This window comes from Diplotaxodon limnothrissa, linkage group LG7 (genome assembly GCF_057381915.1).
Source record: "Diplotaxodon limnothrissa isolate DT_005_m linkage group LG7, D_limnothrissa_male_GT1.1, whole genome shotgun sequence".
In the NCBI taxonomy this organism is placed as follows: domain Eukaryota; kingdom Metazoa; phylum Chordata; class Actinopteri; order Cichliformes; family Cichlidae; genus Diplotaxodon; species Diplotaxodon limnothrissa.
In genome coordinates this window covers 60,195,773-60,214,817 of record NC_140602.1, presented here as the reverse complement: position 1 = coordinate 60,214,817, position 19,045 = coordinate 60,195,773, and the positions used below count along the sequence as shown (strand labels likewise).

General features: G+C 37.8%; 2 protein-coding genes across 3 annotated transcripts in view; one reads left to right on the top strand and one right to left on the bottom strand.

The window, feature by feature from the left end:
* LOC146629408 (ras-specific guanine nucleotide-releasing factor RalGPS1-like) overlaps nucleotides 1-19,045 on the top strand; it is an 82,600-nt gene that overhangs the window by 33,206 nt on the left and 30,349 nt on the right. The window lies entirely within an intron of this gene.
* On the bottom strand, nucleotides 251-17,376 carry LOC146629409 (angiopoietin-related protein 2-like). 2 transcript variants are annotated; one of them, XM_085358575.1, is made up of 5 exons: nucleotides 17,055-17,376; nucleotides 12,775-13,692; nucleotides 7,780-7,973; nucleotides 4,580-4,850; nucleotides 251-843 (listed from the first exon to the last, which is right to left on the bottom strand). In XM_085358575.1, the coding sequence occupies exons 2-5, from the start codon at nucleotides 13,655-13,657 to the stop codon at nucleotides 644-646; spliced, it is 1,548 nt and encodes a 515-aa protein (XP_085214701.1). In that variant the 5' UTR covers nucleotides 13,658-13,692; nucleotides 17,055-17,376; the 3' UTR covers nucleotides 251-643. The 2 variants fall into 2 exon arrangements, with proteins under 2 accessions (XP_085214701.1, XP_085214702.1); XM_085358576.1 differs by having other exon boundaries at nucleotides 17,172-17,376.

Below are 19,045 nucleotides of genomic sequence, written 5' to 3'. Positions count from 1 at the left end.
CAGCATTAGTTTAACACAATCTGCTTTAGATTCTTTTATTTTCTTTTAAGTAAGTTTTAGATTTCCAAGCCCGGCCTCCATTCCAGACTTATATGTATACTTTTTCTTTTTGTTCAAAACAGTTCAAATTCCGCTAGGCACATCGGAAGAATCAAAGAAAACATTATGTCAAAGAGCACATATTTTTTTATACTTAACGAGTATTACAAATTCCATGAATATTGAGAAGTACAAGTTTTTTTTGCCAGCAATCAAGAAATTAACATTTCTGGATGTCAATTTCTTGGTTCTTTTTCACTGATATGTAACTGTGGATTTTGTTCTGATGGGGAAAAAAGCCTTTAAACACTGCATCGTTAACAGCCTGCATTGAGAAAGGAATGCAGGCATCATCTTACATTCATTACATGCAAGGTTGTAATCTTTTTATTTGTGTGCAGTATAACTTTATGAGCACAAGAACATGAATAAAAGCATTACATGTAGGACAAATGAAATGAACAAGTTCTGCCACGTCTTGGCATTGTGAATGTATAACAACCAAAAGAAGCTTTGAAAATCAACCAATGGTGCCTGGTCTTGTGATACAGAATCCCTTTGGTGGAAACATCTTGTTAAATATAAGTTTCAACATACTGAGCAATTATTGGAAGGTATTTCCATTGGGTCTTATCATCATGGTCACTTTTTTCAGAGAATAAGCTCCTCCTCTGAACTCAGCCCAGTAGACCCCATCCTGATAGCGGCTGCGGTAATGCCCACCTTTGTACCACACACCGTTCAGATTGGAATGAGCACAGGCATTATACCACCATCCTCCCTTCTGATAGTGGGCACAATTCCCTGGAAACACAAATAACACAAGCAAATAAGACCAATTGGTATGTACACTAAATAAAACAGCTAGTAGCCTAACGGCTTTAAATATGATAAAGACAATTAAGACAGTTTCAATTTTGTCCATCAGTAGACCTGATATACGAGAAAGACTGCAGCATTAGCGTTGAAAGAAAACTGATGATTCCCTGCACTATTAAGTTCTTGGTTTTCCTCCATTTGGAATCCATAGCTTGAAGATCTAAAGATGAGCCATTTGTGTGTATATTTCAATTCCTTCCACCACAATTAAAGTAAAAATTAAAATATTTCTTTTTTTCAAATTGTGAACAGAAAAACAGGAACACATACACAGGAAAAGAAGAAACAAGTGATCATGGGACAATTATCGACAGATTAAAATTTAATAATGATTATTGCACAAAAAGTTAAAATCCAAGACATTGGATTACTGATACTTCATTCAAAAAAGTTTGAATAGATACAAGACCAGAATATGTTTAGATGTTTTTTTTAGATTATAAAATTAGATTATAAAGAAGCAATTTATGTTTTTCCAACAAAAGTCTTTGTAAGTCCAGGAATTTCTAGATGATGGCTGTACTTTCCAGACAGATTACCAATATCCAGTTCCTTTTCCCATCGTTCTTTGAATATCTATAAAATTCCAGTTATTTTCAAGCGGTATGTTTGAAATAAGGTTTTAAAATCGCAGTTCCCAGTGTTTAAGGAGCTTACATATATGGAGGTAATCTCTAAAGAAAACCACTGGTAGAACCTGCTGTCTTGTACTGCTGGTGCAAAGTCAGATTTATATGTTGGCCGCCTAAACAATTTTGCCTCATCCTAAAGTTAACAGGTTTTTCTTCCCATATTTACCCATTGCTTGGATGCCTTAATTTCTTTATCAACACAAACAGACATTGACTGTAATGGTTGGCTACATTAATTGGCTACATAATATGGATTACACAAACATAAAGTGACAGTAACTGAGAAAGTAAGTAATAAAGGCAGAGCCTTACCCCCATCTCCTCAGAAACAGGGTAGAGAATTTCACTTTGGGTTTCTTATTATTCCAAATGAATTGTGAGATATTTTTATTCCAGGCTCTACATTGGTGTTTAGGTTTATTTCTGTTTATGGGTAATACTGAGAAAAGAAAAGAATAATTTGGGGAGAATATTAATTTTAAGTCATATAATTCGGCTGCCAAAGTCCAAAGGGAGCAGGATACCTTCTTTGGATACCATCCAAGTTGTAGGTGGCTTTTTGTGTGTATCATGATCAAGATACAACCACTTTTGGACCATTATCTTCTTAGTCTGAGCTGCATGGAGGATTCTATTCTTTGACTACATATCTGTCAGAGGTTGTGTGTGGAGGCGAAGAAGAGATGACCCAAACGCAGGACTCACGATGCAGGATGATGATATTTTATTGGAGCGAATGAACGAACAGCGCAGGAACAAAAGGACTGACTGACTGAAAGACTGAATGGCTGGCTGAACAACTGAACACAGGCGGGAACGACAACATAACATCTACAATGACACAACAATGAACTGGTGGAAACTGAGGACTTAAATACACGCTGGATGATGAGTGATTAGAAACTGGTGAGTACATAGCTGAACTTAGTCTGACTAATGATTAGGGCTGCCACGATTAGTCGACTAGTCACGATTACGTCGACTATCAAAATCGTCGACGACTGATTTAATAGTCAACGCGTCGTTTGAAGCTTTGTAAGATCACAAAAGACGCAGGAATAAGTAGCAGGATTTAAGAGTGTAATAACGGACTGAAACAGAAGATGGCAGCACTGCATGTACAAGGATGCCAGCTGCTGTTAAAACCCCGAAGAAGAAGAAGTAGCAGCTCTGTCCCAGAATTCATAGCGCAGCCCAGCTCAGTTTCCAACAATGGCGGCAGCTAGTTAGTTTTAATATTACTCTTATTATTCTTTCTGGGTCACAAAATAAACGTTTAACATATTTTCAGGTGAGAATGTGGCTGTGTAAACCTCAAATATCTGCTCAGTTTATCAAGACACCACATATTTTCAAAAGCGCTCCGACGTTTTCGGAGACGTCTGTTACCCACTAGCTCGATAGTTAGCTGGGGGCAAGGCTCACTAGAGCCCGTGAGAACACCAGACTCCCGGCAAATCATTTTCAAACCCACCGCAGTCTTTCGCTACTCGGGTTAAACATACATAAGTCACTTAGATAACTTAAAAATTTTATTGTTTGGCTTTTTTTAGTATTTTATTTGTTCCTGAGTAAATCAGTTTGGTAGAGATTAAAGTTATAGTTTTTACACAGCTGAATAAACGTCAAGCAGACAACTGATTATCAGAAGTGTGAGATACTCGAGAATATACTCCAGTGTCCTGTTATATTTTAGATAGCAAGGAGTTTATTAAACTTCACCGAAACAATCTGCAAATTTCATTAAAATTTAATAAACTATCATCTTGTCTTTATTTTTAGTTAGCACATACCTTAAACACTTGTTAAATGATAGTTATATAAGAGCAGATGCATGCTGGTGCAATAAGCTGTACGTTTTACGTCCAATGGATGCATGATCTGATTAGTCGACTAATCGCAAAAATAATCGGTGACTAGTCGACTATCAAAATAATCGTTTGTGGCAGCCCTACTAATGATACATGGAAATCAGTGGAACACAATACAAAGGCAACATGCTGGCACAGAAAACAGGAAGTGAAAACCATGAGTGTGAAGAATAAACTGAACGTGTCAAAACTGAAAGCACTGGGTCAACGACCCAGGAACCCTGACAATATCGAATAAACTGGACCACTACAGAGCAAGGAGGTGTGCTTGGAGGCCCTGTGCGAGGACCCCTTGTACTCGTTCTATTCCTAGGTCTCACTCTCAGTTTAGCATGCTGTTTTCAGCCAGCTCTGACTTAATTAGATTTTCAACAAAAGTTACAGTGGCAGTGCAATCTGCAACCTCTGGAATATCGTGATCATATTACATCAGGAACCATCTTCGAGGTCAGACATTTTGCTCATCTTTATATTTGGCTTCTGAGAAGCCGTGAGAGAACATTCCACCGCTCCGTCCACGTCCCCCTCTATTTCTCCAATTTGTTTTTCAGTTACTTCCATATGATGCGCATTTTCTTGTACTTTCCGGTTAAACTCTGCTGTGAGTTCCTCCTTTTTTTTTACATCTTCACATAACTTAATGAGGAATTCAACAGGGTCTTTCCACACAGTCACAGCTTCCTTCAACTTTCCTTGAATTGTAAGTAGAGTGTCGCTTTCTTTAAGACTGCCATGTTGGGCTTCCCATTTAAAATTTTGTACATGACACTGGAAGTCCATAAAATGACATCTTTCATATTCATTAATTTTCATATTCCTTTTTTTCTCACAGAGAGGCTCTGGAGATGGGAAAAAGAGGTACAGGTCTGAAATTCCTGTTCTAGAAATACCACCATAGAAAAATTGTGTACACAAGACAAGCCTGTGGTTTGGGGAAAGAGAGATCAGATCCTAATTGAAGTGTATAACAAAGCAATAAGCAAAAAGCAATTGTTGTATCCAGTATTTTTGGATAAGTGAATGTCCCTGCAAACCAATCTACAAGAGTGTAGAAACTATTAAGAGATGTTAGTAACTACTAATAACAACTGTAGAGTGTGTGAAAGAGAAATCTACCAGAAGGTGTGATCACCTTGTCTTTTACGGGAACCCACTTACCTGCGTAGACATCATGGTCCCTATCCAGTGTGGTAAAGTGCTTTCCATTGTGCCAGGTTAGAGAGTCTCCAGCATTGCCGTGGTATCGGCCCAGTCGTAGCCTGTAGAAATCAGCTTCTGACTCTACACGAAAGCTAGCATATTCTGCAAAGGTCTTCCGTCCAGTCCAGTCTTCCAGCGTCACTAAAAGCTTGTAGATGCCCTGGTTTGTCAGCCAAAAGATGTTGTCTAGGCCCAACCAGTATTCACCATCAATGTTTCCAAAACCTTGCTGTGGAAGGAGAGAGACACTGAATTGATCAGGTATAAAGTACATGAACGAGAACATGGATTAAGTCAGAAGAGAGGCCTCTTCTCTCCAACTGTGAGCATCTAAAAAAAGTGCTTTGTTGACTCATCAATGTTGCATTAGAGGAATTGTTGGCTTGGAAATAGTAAATGGTAAATGGCCTGTATTTGTATAGCGCTTTTCTAGTCCCTAAGGACCCCAAAGCTCTTTACACATCCAGTCATCCACCCATTCACACACACATTCACACACTGGTGATGGCAAGCTACATTGTAGCCACAGCCACCCTGGGGCACACTGACAGAGGGAAGGCTGCCGGACACTGGCGCCACCGGGCCCTCTGACCACCACCAGGGGGTGAAGTGTCTTGCCCAAGGACACAACGACCGAGACTGTCCAAGCCGGGGCTCGAACCGGCAACCTTCCGATTACAAGGCGAACTCCCAACTCTTGAGCCACGATCGCCCTTTATCTTGAGACTGAGAAGAGAACTCGGCTGACTTTAGGTCACAAGATGACTTTAGGTCACAAGATGTTTGGCAATAAGGGCTTCTACCTTATGCATTTATATTTGTCTATTATCGAGCACCATTCATGACTACATGGAAACACAGCATGCTTATAACATTTTTGGATCACTGTGTTGGCAGCAACACTGAGAATTTTGAGACCACTGGAACTGATTTCTTCTCTGCTGTTGTGATCTCATATACTGTATTTCATTTTACTGAGTTTTTCTTACAATTAGTCATGTTACACAATGAGATGGGTTTGCCTAACAGCTTGTTTTCTTAAAGTCCAATTTTAGGTGTGACCCTTGAATCTCAGTTTAATAATATGTTATGAGTTCTCTCAAATGTCACACAATGCAAGCGTTGCATAACATTACTGAAAATTTTTATTTATTACAAAAAGCTATAAACCCCCTGCCCTTCCCTCTCAAGCTAGTTGCTGCATGCTACACTGCCAAAAATGAGATTCCTCTGAAAAATGTTTTGTATCTGACTGCTGACTATATGAACAGTTAGAGTCAGATTATCCTTAATCTCAGAACACAGTGATTTATAAAGTGGAGTTCAGCTGAGAGCTACTTTTTTCTCTACATGTTTATTTTTAATTATACACTAAGAATACCCAGACTCATACAGGGAGTGCAGAATTATTAGGCAAATGAGTATTTTGTCCACATCATCCTCTTCATGCATGTTGTCTTACTCCAAGCTGTATAGGCTCGAAAGCCTACTACCAATTAAGCATATTAGGTGATGTGCATCTCTGTAATGAGAAGGGGTGTGGTCTAATGACATCAACACCCTATATCAGGTGTGCATAATTGTTAGGCAACGTCCTTTCCTTTGGCAAAATGGGTCAAAAGAAGGACTTGACAGGCTCAGAAAAGTCAAAAATAGTGAGATATCTTGCAGAGGGATGCAGCAGTCTCAAAATTGCAAAGCTTCTGAAGCGTGATCATCGAACAATCAAGCGTTTCATTCAAAATAGTCAACAGGGTCGCAAGAAGCGTGTGGAAAAACCAAGGCGCCAAATAACTGCCCATGAACTGAGAAAAGTCAAGCGTGCAGCTGCCAAGATGCCACTTGCCACCAGTTTGGCCATATTTCAGAGCTGCAACATCACTGGAGTGCCCAAAAGCACAAGGTGTGCAATACTAAGAATAAGAAAGGCTGAAAGACGACCACCACTGAACAAGACACACAAGCTGAAACGTCAAGACTGGGCCAAGAAATATCTCAAGACTGATTTTTCTAAGGTTTTATGGACTGATGAAATGAGAGTGAGTCTTGATGGGCCAGATGGATGGGCCCGTGGCTGGATTTGTAAAGGGCAGAGAGCTCCAGTCCGACTCAGACGCCAGCAAGGTGGAGGTGGAGTACTGGTTTGGGCTGGTATCATCAAAGATGAGCTTGTGGAGCCTTTTCGGGTTGAGGATGGAGTCAAGTTCAACTCCCAGTCCTACTGCCAGTTTCTGGAAGACACCTTCTTCAAGCAGTGGTACAGGAAGAAGTCTGCATCCTTCAAGAAAAACATGATTTTCATGCAGGACATTGCTCCATCACACGTGTCCAAGTACTCCACAGCGTGGCTGGCAAGAAAGGGTATAAAAGAAGAAAAACTAATGACATGGCCACTTTGTTCACCTGATCTGAACCCCATTGAGAACCTGTGGTCCATCATCAAATGTGAGATTTACAAGGAGGGAAAACAGTACACCTCTCTGAACAGTGTCTGGGAGGCTGTGGTTGCTGCTGCACGCAATGTTGATGGTGAACAGATCAAAACACTGACAGAATCCATGGATGGCAGGCTTTTGAGTGTCCTTGCAAAGAAAGGTGGCTATATTGGTCGCTGATTTGTTTTTGTTTTGTTTTTGAACGTCAGAAATGTATATTTGTGAATGTGGAGATGTTATATTGGTTTCACTGGTAAAAATAAATAATTGAAATGGGTATATATTTGTTTTTTGTTAAGTTGCCTAATAATTATGCACAGTAATAGTCACCTACACACACAGATATCCCCCTAAAATAGCTAAAACTAAAAACTACTTCCAAAAACATTCAGCTTTGATATTAATGAGTTTTTTGGGTTCATTGAGAACATGGTTGTTGTTCAATAATAAAATTATTCCTCAAAAATACAACTTGCCTAATAATTCTGCACTCCCTGTATATGGTGTTGGGCAGACATTCTTTACATTAGCAACAGCACTACTATAGTTCTGCATTTATTTCCCATTTTAAGAAAGACTGAGGTTTCAATTACTAAAATGCAATGCTCCATCGATATTTAATGCATTTGCGGCTAACAGTTTTGATTCGTAGTATCTTCAGTGTATCTAGACAGCACATACAACCTCATAAGTACAATCTTGGGTGCTACTATAACTTATTACCTTGTAAGTGTCCCAGTTCCTAAAAAAGTTGACAGAGCCATCCTGACGTCTCTGAATAACGATCCAGCCACCAGGGTCTTGTCTCTGGTCACACCAGACCTGCATAAGTTGATTGCTTTTGTCTGGTTTTAAGAGGTACATTCCACTGGTGGTATATCCACTCTCCAGAGCCTCCAGACAATCTCTGAAATGTCCTGTAGAAGGCAGAGAATGAAGGGTAATACAATTGCATCTGGTGTGTGATCATCATAGGCTCATTTTTAGTGACATGCTGGCTTCATCATTATTATAGTTTTAACAACCTGTGCACACAACACACATGGAGACATGAAGTGCAATAGAAAAATATACAGATGGAGGGTTCCTGGAAAAGTGAGTCACTCCTGATCACGTGTTGTCTCTACGAAATATGACAAATACTTTCCAGTCTGTTTGCTGCTGGCAAGAATAAACAGTACTGTGGGCAAAACCTTCTTTGTAGTCACAGCGCACACATGGGAACACAGCTATTCTTAAATTATATCTCACTTTTTTCCCTCTGTGGAATGATAGAAGGTATTACACAAAATTAGTGGAATTCTCTTTATTCTATTAAAGACAGAACCTAAAAGAGCCAGTGATCTATGAGCAACCACTTGTCAACCATCCATCCATTCTCTTCTGCTTATCCAATTCAGGGTCACAGGGTGGCTGGGACCTATCTGAGCTGTCTTAGGGCGAGAAGCAGGATACACCCTGAACAGATCGCCAGTCTGTTGCAGAGCTAACACATAGACAAGTATTTACATTTACAACTATGGTCAATTTACAATTATCAATTAACCTAACCCCACTAACTACATGTCTTTGGACTGTGGGCTGAAGCTGGAGAACCCGTGGCAACCGTGGTTCATGGGATTGGGAAGCTCATCTTGTAACTGGAAGGTTGCCAGCTCTGTCTGTCTTGGTTGTTGTGTCCTTGGGCAAGACACTTCACCTACCGCCTACTGGTAATGGCCAGAGGAAAACCCTTACTTTTACACGGGATTCACCCTCCAACAGAACTCACTTTAGGTAGGGCAACTCCTGTCATCCATTGGGGGCAAAAGAAGAGAGGGGAAAATAACTGCAGAAAATTGTCAGTTGGGAATAAACACTGAGTAGAGTAGGGTGGCTGTATCTGAAAATCAATGAGAGGTAAGATTTGCTCAGTCAAATGCAGTTTAGATCTGTCACCCACTAAAACATTTAGCATATTATGAAATGAAGTCCTACATTAAGTGAGAATGGGAAACATTCTTCTTTAAAATTACAGCAACTGGTTTCTTTAGTTCCCATACACTTTAGAGAGTATTAAAAGAAGAAGTCATATTACACACATTACATTTTTTTTCTTTACATTTTACACAGCATCGTAACTTGTATATAAACCATTGACCATAGAAAATGTGATCAACCTAACATCTCCCCAACAATGAAGCCAAAATTTGTCTGTTATCCCCCTGGCCTCCATATTAGTGGATGGGACTATTCTTAAAAAAAAAAAAAAAAAAGTTTTTCCCAAAGATGCGTTCTGCCATTATTAGTAGTCTTCATCACCGATTTGTATTGAAGCATTTTTTTCTCATAAGTTCTATTCTAATTACCAACTACATGATGTGAATTTGGGGTGTAACATCATCATGATAGCTTTGATGGTAGCTGCTTTCTTGGAGAAACTTGCGTATCTCTGTTTGGGAATGGCAGATAGACGGGAATGCTGTGAGGAGATTCAGTGTTGATTTTCCATAACCACAATTGAATATTTTAAACTGACGTCGTGAGGTGTTCTGGAATAACCTGGACTAACTAAGAGAAGGACCCAAGGCCCTGGCACACTTTTTCAGTAAGTTAAATGTGTTTGTAAGCTAATCTGTAATCAATGTCCTTAGCTAGCCAGCTAAGATGAGCAATCAGCTGTTGGGGAAAGCCATGTTTAGTAGCTAAATCTGTGCACACGAATAAATTTACCCTCTGAACCTGAAGGTCACACTTAATTGAAGGATGTTCAGACCAGTAGCTGAAGATGAGGCACTGAAACAGTTTATATGAGAAACAGAACAGGAATACCACATTTTTAAAAAAGCTAATTTTTCAGCACAACTCTATATATTTATTTATAGATTTTTTTTTTTTACAGAGTTTGTTTCAAATATTGAGGTTAAAAAATTATCTGAATTAATCCTGAATGTACATCTTGCATCCTTTGAGAGAAATAATATAGAGAGCGTTAATATATGTTGTCCAGTGCTCAGGCAGCAGCTTAAAAACTGCATACCTCTATATGTTTCTCTATTTTCTTGCAGGTGACCAGGACTGGAAACCTGCTCATCTCATCTTTGCAGGTCTCCTTTTAAAAAGCACAAACAACTTAAATATAAAAATGATACTGGATAATCTGGATATAAGGCTTTGTTTTATTTAATATTTGAGGGATAAACTTCAAATTTCACGGTGTGTGATGATTCTGTTCTTTGTGATTACAGGAGCTGCCCTCAGATTCAGACCTCAGCACCACCCAGTGACAACAGACAAATCATCCTATATATCCGTCCTTTATAGTAACTCCAAAATTAACTGATGAAAAAAGTACAAAGGCTAAAGTACCTTATGAAACACTGTCAGTGAAAACTGCAGCTGTATTATTGATAAAGTTAAAGTCAAAAAGTCAAAGGGATTCACGATCCATGTAACTGGTGTCACTATATAAGAGCATAAACAGTAATTCATTTTGGTGTTTAAGGTGGTGCTGATCTCAGACCTGCACAACTTCTGCTTTTAACACTGAATGTAGTTAGGTGCACGAAGAGAACATGATATTTTCCTCTGATAGCATTAACTATAACCTGATGAAGGTCAAACATCTTCACTTGTATGTTGAACTAAAAATTTTAATCTAGAATTCTTTCACACTGTGTTTTGCTAATAGTGTGTTATTTACTAAAATATATTCAGTCATTCATACCAGAGTAAGCAGAAAGAATAATATATATTTTAAATATTCAGTCCTGTGGAAAGTTCAATATAATATCATTATGTAAAAGTCCAGAGTCTCTGTGCTTTATCTTAGGATGATGTGAGTGCTTCTAACATTACAGAAAGCAAAGGGTCACTATCACACTGTTCATGAAATGATGTTTTTTTTATATAGGGGGGGTGAGGAAGATTTCTATTTAGGATTTCTGAATGATAAATAATTAAATTGCACAATACTGTAAAACAATCATGTAGAATGCTTTTTAACATTAAATTTGTGGTCCCCAAAATGACAAAAATGCCATTTTGATTCAGCTTTAATGCTGGATTGAGAAAATATGAGTAGTTGTACCACAAAAATATAAAAGGTTGTCCTTTCCAAATGGAACAAAACATTGGAGTTTGATAATTTTGCTAGAAATGATTATAACACTAATGTCAAATCATCAATTTTTTTAGAATGTTTTCTGCTCCACCATCTTCAAATACATACATTTGTATGTTTATACAGTTTATAAAGTGATTGCTGTATAGGCAATTATATTTTTGATGGTAAGATTCCAGTTAATACTTGTACAGCTGTTGTTATTGTGTGTATGTATACATTTATTTATTTATATTTCTTCATACATTCTTATATAGTTCTATATTGTGTATTGTGTATTTTGTTGTACAGTTATTTTATTTTCAGCTTTAATTTATATATTTTATCTTATTCTTTCCCAGTTAAATTTACCCTTCATTATAATTTGTGTTGTACAGTTATTTCATTTTTAACCTTAATTTTTTATATTTTATTCCTTCCTAGTTAAATTTACACTTTTTAATTTTTCATATTTATTTCCTATCTTATTCATAGCCTTTTCCTTTTTTTTTCTTTAGGTCATGAGCAGTTGTCTAAGCATTTCACTGCATATCATACTGTGTATGACTGTGTACGTGACAAATAAAAATTTGAATTTGAAATTTGAAAATGGACTGGTTCTTATAAAGCGCTTTTCTACTCTGAGCACTCAGAGCCTTTTACACAACTTCCCTCGTTCACCCATTCACACAAGCACTTTTCTCTTTGCTGTTTCTAATATTCACATCCCTCATCAGAGAGCAACATGGGGTTAGTATCTTGTATCTTGCCCAAGGATGTTTGGCATGCAGCCTGGAGCAGACTAGGATCAAACCACCAACCTTCCAGTTTGTAGCTGATCTGCTCTGATCTACCTGAGCTAGTAATGATGTTGGTACAGTTTGAGATATTTGCACAATCCAGCATGAGATTTGAATAAAAATTGCATTTCCTTCTTGTTGTGACTAAGAATAAACTCAAGTATGTAGTTCTATTTGGAATATACTATCTAATGATATTTTTGCTCAACCCAGCATGAAAGTTGCAGGCATGCTCAGCTTTTTCCCCCCACATTTTAACTAGCTAATATCCAAACATTTTTTGATGTCTTAAATTACAGATTGTGATTTGGGTTACAGATTGTAATATTGTAGGGTTTTTGCCTTACAATATAAAGCATCTTGAGACAACTGCTATTGCAGTTTGGCATTATATAAATAAAATTGTATTGAATTACATTGAATTCATATTGATGACCTGACTTTCACCTGTAATAGAATTTGAGATATTTATTATCAAACATTCCCCCAGACTGCAAAAAAAAGTTCAAAAGTGGGGATTGACAGACCATTTTTCAAAAAAATATATATCTGTGTTATATGATGCTAAAATTTAATAGCAACCATTATATATGTTGAAATGTGCTACCATAAAACCTTTATGCATATCATTCGAACAGAAGATGTTCTACAAATTGGCTAATATAAGATGAAATTACCCTATAGTAACCTAAACTATCTGACATTTTTGTTAAAAGAACATTCAGTTATTCAATAAATATGTCTCTGTTGGTATATTCTCAGTGAATGCAGGACTGCAAATGTTTGTTCAGTTAGAGACTTCAAAGGAAGATACAAACATTTCTTACCAGTACTTACCAGAGGGCTCATTTGTGAAGCTGTATGTTGCGGCTGGCATTGTGGGCAGTGCTCTGGCTTTCTGGTCATTTTGGATCTCATTATTCATGGGGTAGTTGGTGTAACGAGTGTAAGTGGGTGGATGGAAAGGTCTGTAGCCACCAGGAGACAATTCAGGTGTTTGTAAAGGAGGCTGGGAGATTGCAGGAGATTGTGGCTGGAGACGACGGCTGGGCTCTTGAACCTTTCTGTAAAAGTATCCTCCGTGCTTACACTGCTCTTCAAGCTGCTCCAGGAGAGCACTCTGGCTGCTTGCGAGGGCTGATAGATGCTGGTACTTATGATCCAGGTCTTGGTACTGTCCAGCTAGCCTCCCCATCTCATTTGTGTGGTTGAGCACACGGGTCTCCAGCTGTGACACCTCCAGAGCATTGTCTCGTTTGCGAATAATCTCATGCAGCAGCTGCATGTAGAGCTGAGTAACTCTGGAGTTCATGTTGCGGCTCTCTTTACGCAATAGCTTGACTTCATTAATCACACCCCCATCAAGCTCTATCAGCAGTTGCAGTGCCTCAATCTGCTTTCGCTGCTTTTGCAACTCACTGTTGAGCAGCTCCAGTTCCTGCTTATTAATACGGTTTTGCAGCAAGGTCTCTGGCTCCTTGGAGTTCACACATATTGCCCCATTGTTTTTCTGCTGAGGGACAATGAAGGTATAAGAACATTTGTCTGTTTGGTAGGCACTGTAGTCAGCAACAGCCCTTTTTTGACGTTTTGGTACGTAGATAAATTCTCTCTCTAGGATGTCATTGCTGTTGTCAATTTCTAGAGTGTCTTCTTGGAGACCTGACTCTGGTCCAGAGAGCAACAGGAGACTCACCATTACCACCACAGGGAGAATCATAGCACAGTTCAGCTGCTCCCAGACTACGACAATTTCTGAAAGAGATGAAGCAGAGATGCTTAGCAAGGGTCTGTTTTCTCTCATCAGTTATTGACCTGGTGTTAGTCGTTGAAGGCAATTACTTTATCACCACCTCTGTGTGCTCAGAAGCTCATACGTATATACATACAGGCAGTGTATGTATTTTCACAGCTCTGTCCCAGAAAGTTGCTGCCTATAATGTAGCAAGGTAATGCCATCCAGAGTTAGATACCATATTTCTAAGATCTTTATGGCTGAGTTCAATAACACGAGTTTTATCTGTTATTTTAAGCATAAAATTAGAGGTCATCCAGGTCGTTATGCTGTTAAGACATTCCTGCAAAATTGGTGTATTTTATTTGGCTTCATGGATAGAAAAATCTGGTAATCATCTGCATAGTAGTGAAATGTATATTATGCCTTCTATTTGTAGTGCTTAGGGGAAGTGTATGTAATATAAACACAACTGACCCTAGCACAGAACCCTGTGGAACTCCATAGTTAACCTTTATGTGTGAAGAAGACTTCCCATTTACATAGCCACACTGAAGTCTGTTAGATACATGTAGTTCAACCCATTACAACGCAATACTTTTAATACCTACAGCATGCTCTTATCCGTGTAATAAAATATATAGTCAGCATTATAGTCTAGCAGGACAAGCACAGAGATGAGTCCACTGTCAGAGGCCAAAAGAAGATCATTTGTAGCCTTCACTACCACCATTTCTGTACTGTGATGGGTTCTGAAACCTGTCTTAAAATCTTCAAATAAACCTTTTCTCTGAAGATGATGAGGTAGCTGTTATACAACTACTCTTTGAAAAATTTTCAAAATAATAAAATAATAATTATGGCTGGTAACTTGCAAATCAACTAATATCTACTTAATTACACAGCAAGTCTTGCAGCCAGTCTATGCTAGGGTAAAATCAGAGAGGAAAGAGCAGGTTTATAAGGATGAATCAGTATAAGAGTCAGTATTTATATGTTAAGTTCGCCAGAACAACAACCAGCTTCAGTCATTGCCTGCTGTTTTTGCATGTACATATTTCATGGTCTACATTATGAACAAAAGATATTCACTAAATATTAAGTATCTCTTAAGTATCTCTAAATATTAAGGCTCAAAGTTGCCTTTTTGGCTTATTATGAAATAGTGAAAACATTGCTGCTCATTTTAACAATATTTGACCAGTTACACTTTAGTAGTTTAGTGAAAGATGTTCCCTGTATCCAGTCTAGGCTCCAACCTCATATAATAGAATATTGTGTTTTCTTGTTTCTCTTGCTTTTTGTGATGAAAAATACTGTCACAGCTTTGGAATGTTCAATAACACAACATGAAAAGTGGAGCCTCCCCTGACAGTTACACAAGACAATGTTATCTTGGGCTTTAGGATATGGTAGTTACTACATCATCTATCTTTTTCATTTTTCATTTTTTAAATGTCGCCTCAGCCAGGTCAGTTCTGACATTGGTGAGCTGTTTTTCCCCCATACAACAGAGGCCATAAGTACTATTACTTGGCCAAGTTGACCTCAAGTAAGTTCAACATGTGAGTGGTCATAAATTTATTGCTGTATAGTTTTTGCACTCTGTCTGGCTACAAGCATAATATAAAAACTCTTTTGGAGTTATTAGGTTTTGCGAGGCAGCTTCCTCTGTCATTCAACCCAGTACTTGTACCTGACCATTTTAAGAGATGGGGTTGTTTTGTTTTGTTTTATTGTGTTTGTTAGGCCACTTAACACTGACCTGTGAGTCGTTTAATCGTGGAAAACACCTAACCAGAGTTGGATCAATGTTGTCTGCACAAAACACACAACTTATAAAAGAACTAGTTCTTAAATTGTAACTTATTGTGACTGAGAAGCTGATGTATACAGAAGCAGACACTTATCCGAGTCTGTCATGCAAATCCACAAATGGTGACATGTTTAAACACACTTAAGTGTGTTAGACATCAGAATCATTCGGCTGTATTATATGTGTTTAGAAATAAATTTGTTAAAATAGGATCTTAAATATCACATTAAAGTTTGCATTCCAATGAAGCTTTACATTTGAGCTTTGTATTTCACATGTGCCTTTCTTTTTGACCTCAAAGTATGTTATATCTTTAAAGCAAGTATTGTCAGGAGCAAGAAAATGAGCTGCCCAGTTAGTTTTATATAAATTCATTAATTATACTGTAGTATATATAATAAGCTAAAGTTATTTGTTTCCAGTTATTTACAAGTCAATATTTATTATTCATTATCTTCTTCTACATAATCTTTGTGTAATTAAAGTCATCGTCATAAACATTATACCCTTATAGACGTCACAAATAGACATTATCAGGATAGTTAAAGGCATTCAAAACCTTGGGGATTCAGCCATCCAGTGTGAAGCTACAGCCTATAGCTTGCTTGCACAGCTTGTCACATATTATCAGTATTGTTTAAGGCACTCATGAGGAAAAAACTTTTTCACTTGAAATTTAACACTAAGCAAATTTTACTGAACAATGAAATGAATTCTGCACCTGTACTTTGTTCACATAAAAATGAAAAAAAGTACTCAAAATGATGTCAAGTATATTAAAGTCGGTTTAAACAGGACAAATAGCAAAAGTCTGCATTTTGAACGTGTATTTAATGCAACATCTTAAACGCCTCAAATTGTGTTAAAAAGAAGAAATAAAATAAACCAAATATTAACAATAATTTAATAGTAATAAATAATTTAATACTATTATAAGTAAAAAACCTGCACAGAGAATGAATTGTCTTGGCTCTTGGAGTGCTTCTTATAATATTTAACACAAACATTTTTAAAGGCAGTTCATGGATTGAAAGTCTGAGTTAAATGCTTGAGGTTCAAGATAATTCTTTAGTATAAAAGCTGAATGACTTCCAGGCTCCCTGAACCACAATGTGAAGTGATTGCACACACTTTCTGCAAAGCAAGCCTTTATTAAATATTTTTCCACATGTGATCATATGCGCCTGAGACCCAGCATATTCTTTTATGTCCTCTGTAGTGGATGCACAAATCACAAAACAGTTAAACTGAAAGATTTTTGTCTTCAGTTCTCAGGAGTATATGGAATGTGAACTAGCAGTTATGTGACAAAGCATTTCAAACAAACATTATAGAGTAATGCAAAGTAATGTCATGAACTGTGTAACCTCTCTACTTTTTAGAGATGTATTAGAGTTGAAGTAATGCATTATTTTTAAATAAAGCAGGAAATAACTTTAACATACATATAGTTAATAAAAAGGCAGAAGGGAAAGTAAACTCTGTGTTAAGTGTAAAATAAGGTTGAGCCACTTATTCAGTGTGTGTTGCATATAAAATGAAAATTGAGAGAATTTCCTGACTTACTTCCACTTGTTTATGTCTCTTTCTCTCTTGCTTTTGTTTAAGATTTGACTCCAGCTCCTCAGAAGTCATTCACGTTTCCTCTGTTATTCAGTAGAAGTTCTTCATATCATTTCTTACCTTCTGTCAGAATCAGATTTAAAGTTCACAAAGACAGTGGTCCACTTGTGGTGATGTGATGATCTGTACAGCGGCAACAAAGCCTTCCTTTCTAATTTCATGTGTTGCATTGAAGGGATGAGTCTCAAACTCAAAGTTCGTGCCTGCTCTGCAGACAAAATCTGTTTCTCTTCCTACTTCGTGTCTCATATGTAATGGAAGGAAGACAGTGTTGCTTGGAGTAATTAAGCTGTGAGGCATAGCGACTCCTTCTTCCCCTCCCCTTTGCAGCAAAAACATCATCGGGACACGAGACAGGCTCCAAAAACCCTTTAATTCCTTATCCTCAGCAAGCTCCGCTGTCATCCCTTTTTCCACTGTTCTCCAGTGATTGTGGAATTCCATCTGACTGGGAGATCATTCACAAATAACAATTCAACTTAACATGCATGTCTTTGGACTGTGGGCAGAAGCCCTCGCAGGCACAGGGAGAACACAGAGTGAGATGATAGTAAACCTTCAAGAGCTCCTTCAAAAATAGTGTATTCTGTCCTTCTGTCTTTAAATGGGGGATATCTGTAAAACCAAGCAGTGACTGTCCATTCAAACAATTTGCCTGGAGGAGAGGTGGAAGCGTCTGGATACAGTTTGTTATGTTGTCATAGTAATTACTGGTTGCATAACATGTGAGAAACTTTCAACAAATAGTCAGTGACTCAGTGATTTTTTTAATTGCACAACATGCTCACAAACTTGTGCTGTAAGACATACTTTTATCTTTCCCTCAGAGACATCTGATTGAGATGTTTTTTATTTAATTTGGTGAAACTCTAGAAGCTTTTGATTGTGCTTTTTGTTTATTTCCAAATCTTTACAGGGACATTCTCAGTGGCTTTGTATCAGAATTGCATCTTCAGCTGTAACATTTCTCATTGTGGAGGTGGAGTCCTGTTTGAGAATGACAGCAAAGATCCTAAGAGGCATTATGGTACAACAGCAATATTATTCCTATTATTATTTTACATTTTTTTGCTTTTAACACTACATTTATCTTGAAGAAAGGTAACAAATATGGACATGACAAAGAAATGTAGTAAAATAATGTAATCATTAAAAACAACTTCCTGAATTTAAATTGGCTTCATCTGTTATGAACAGTAGCATTATATCCTGAGTGGCAGCTGCCCAACTACTGACTCAATGTGTTTGAATTCGCCAATGAGTGCTGGATGCTTTGACTAGGCTTTGCTGTGAGACAGGAAACAAGGCTGCACAGCTTTTTTAGACTGAGCACAGCTGAAACGCATTAAACTCTACTATCAGTATGACATCATAGGCAAATATTTGTTAATCGTTTTGGTTGTTTTGTGCAGCTGTAATATTAACAGTTGAACTGTCAGAACAGCTGATATCATGTAGAGCCAGTGCATCTCAGTGGGGTTAGGCTGTAGCACTAAGAAAAATAGAAACCCAGAGAATTGTTTTTAACCCATTATATTCTTGTTTGGACTTGTATTTGTCTTCTTCGTGTCCTTGAAGAAGTTACTACTTTTGATTGTTCCATCCAACACTGATATGAGCTGCAAAGGATTCAGAGCCAGTACTGAGGCTTCATTCTATTAATTTCTTTCGTCATTACATGAGGAGATAAAATGCTAAAACACTGCCTGAGGTGTTACTCAGTATTTCCAGTAGATTCCATGATCCTCTTCCATGTGCACACATCTTGTCAACTTGGTGTGTAATTGTTAGTAATAGTTCTTCCTCATCCATTTTAGTAGCCTGCAACAACAGGCCCACTACCCTACACTCTGAAAGTACCCCTACAGGACAAAGGGATGCAGCTGAATACCTTCTCCAAGTCCCGTAACCACATGTAGACTAGTTGAGCAAAT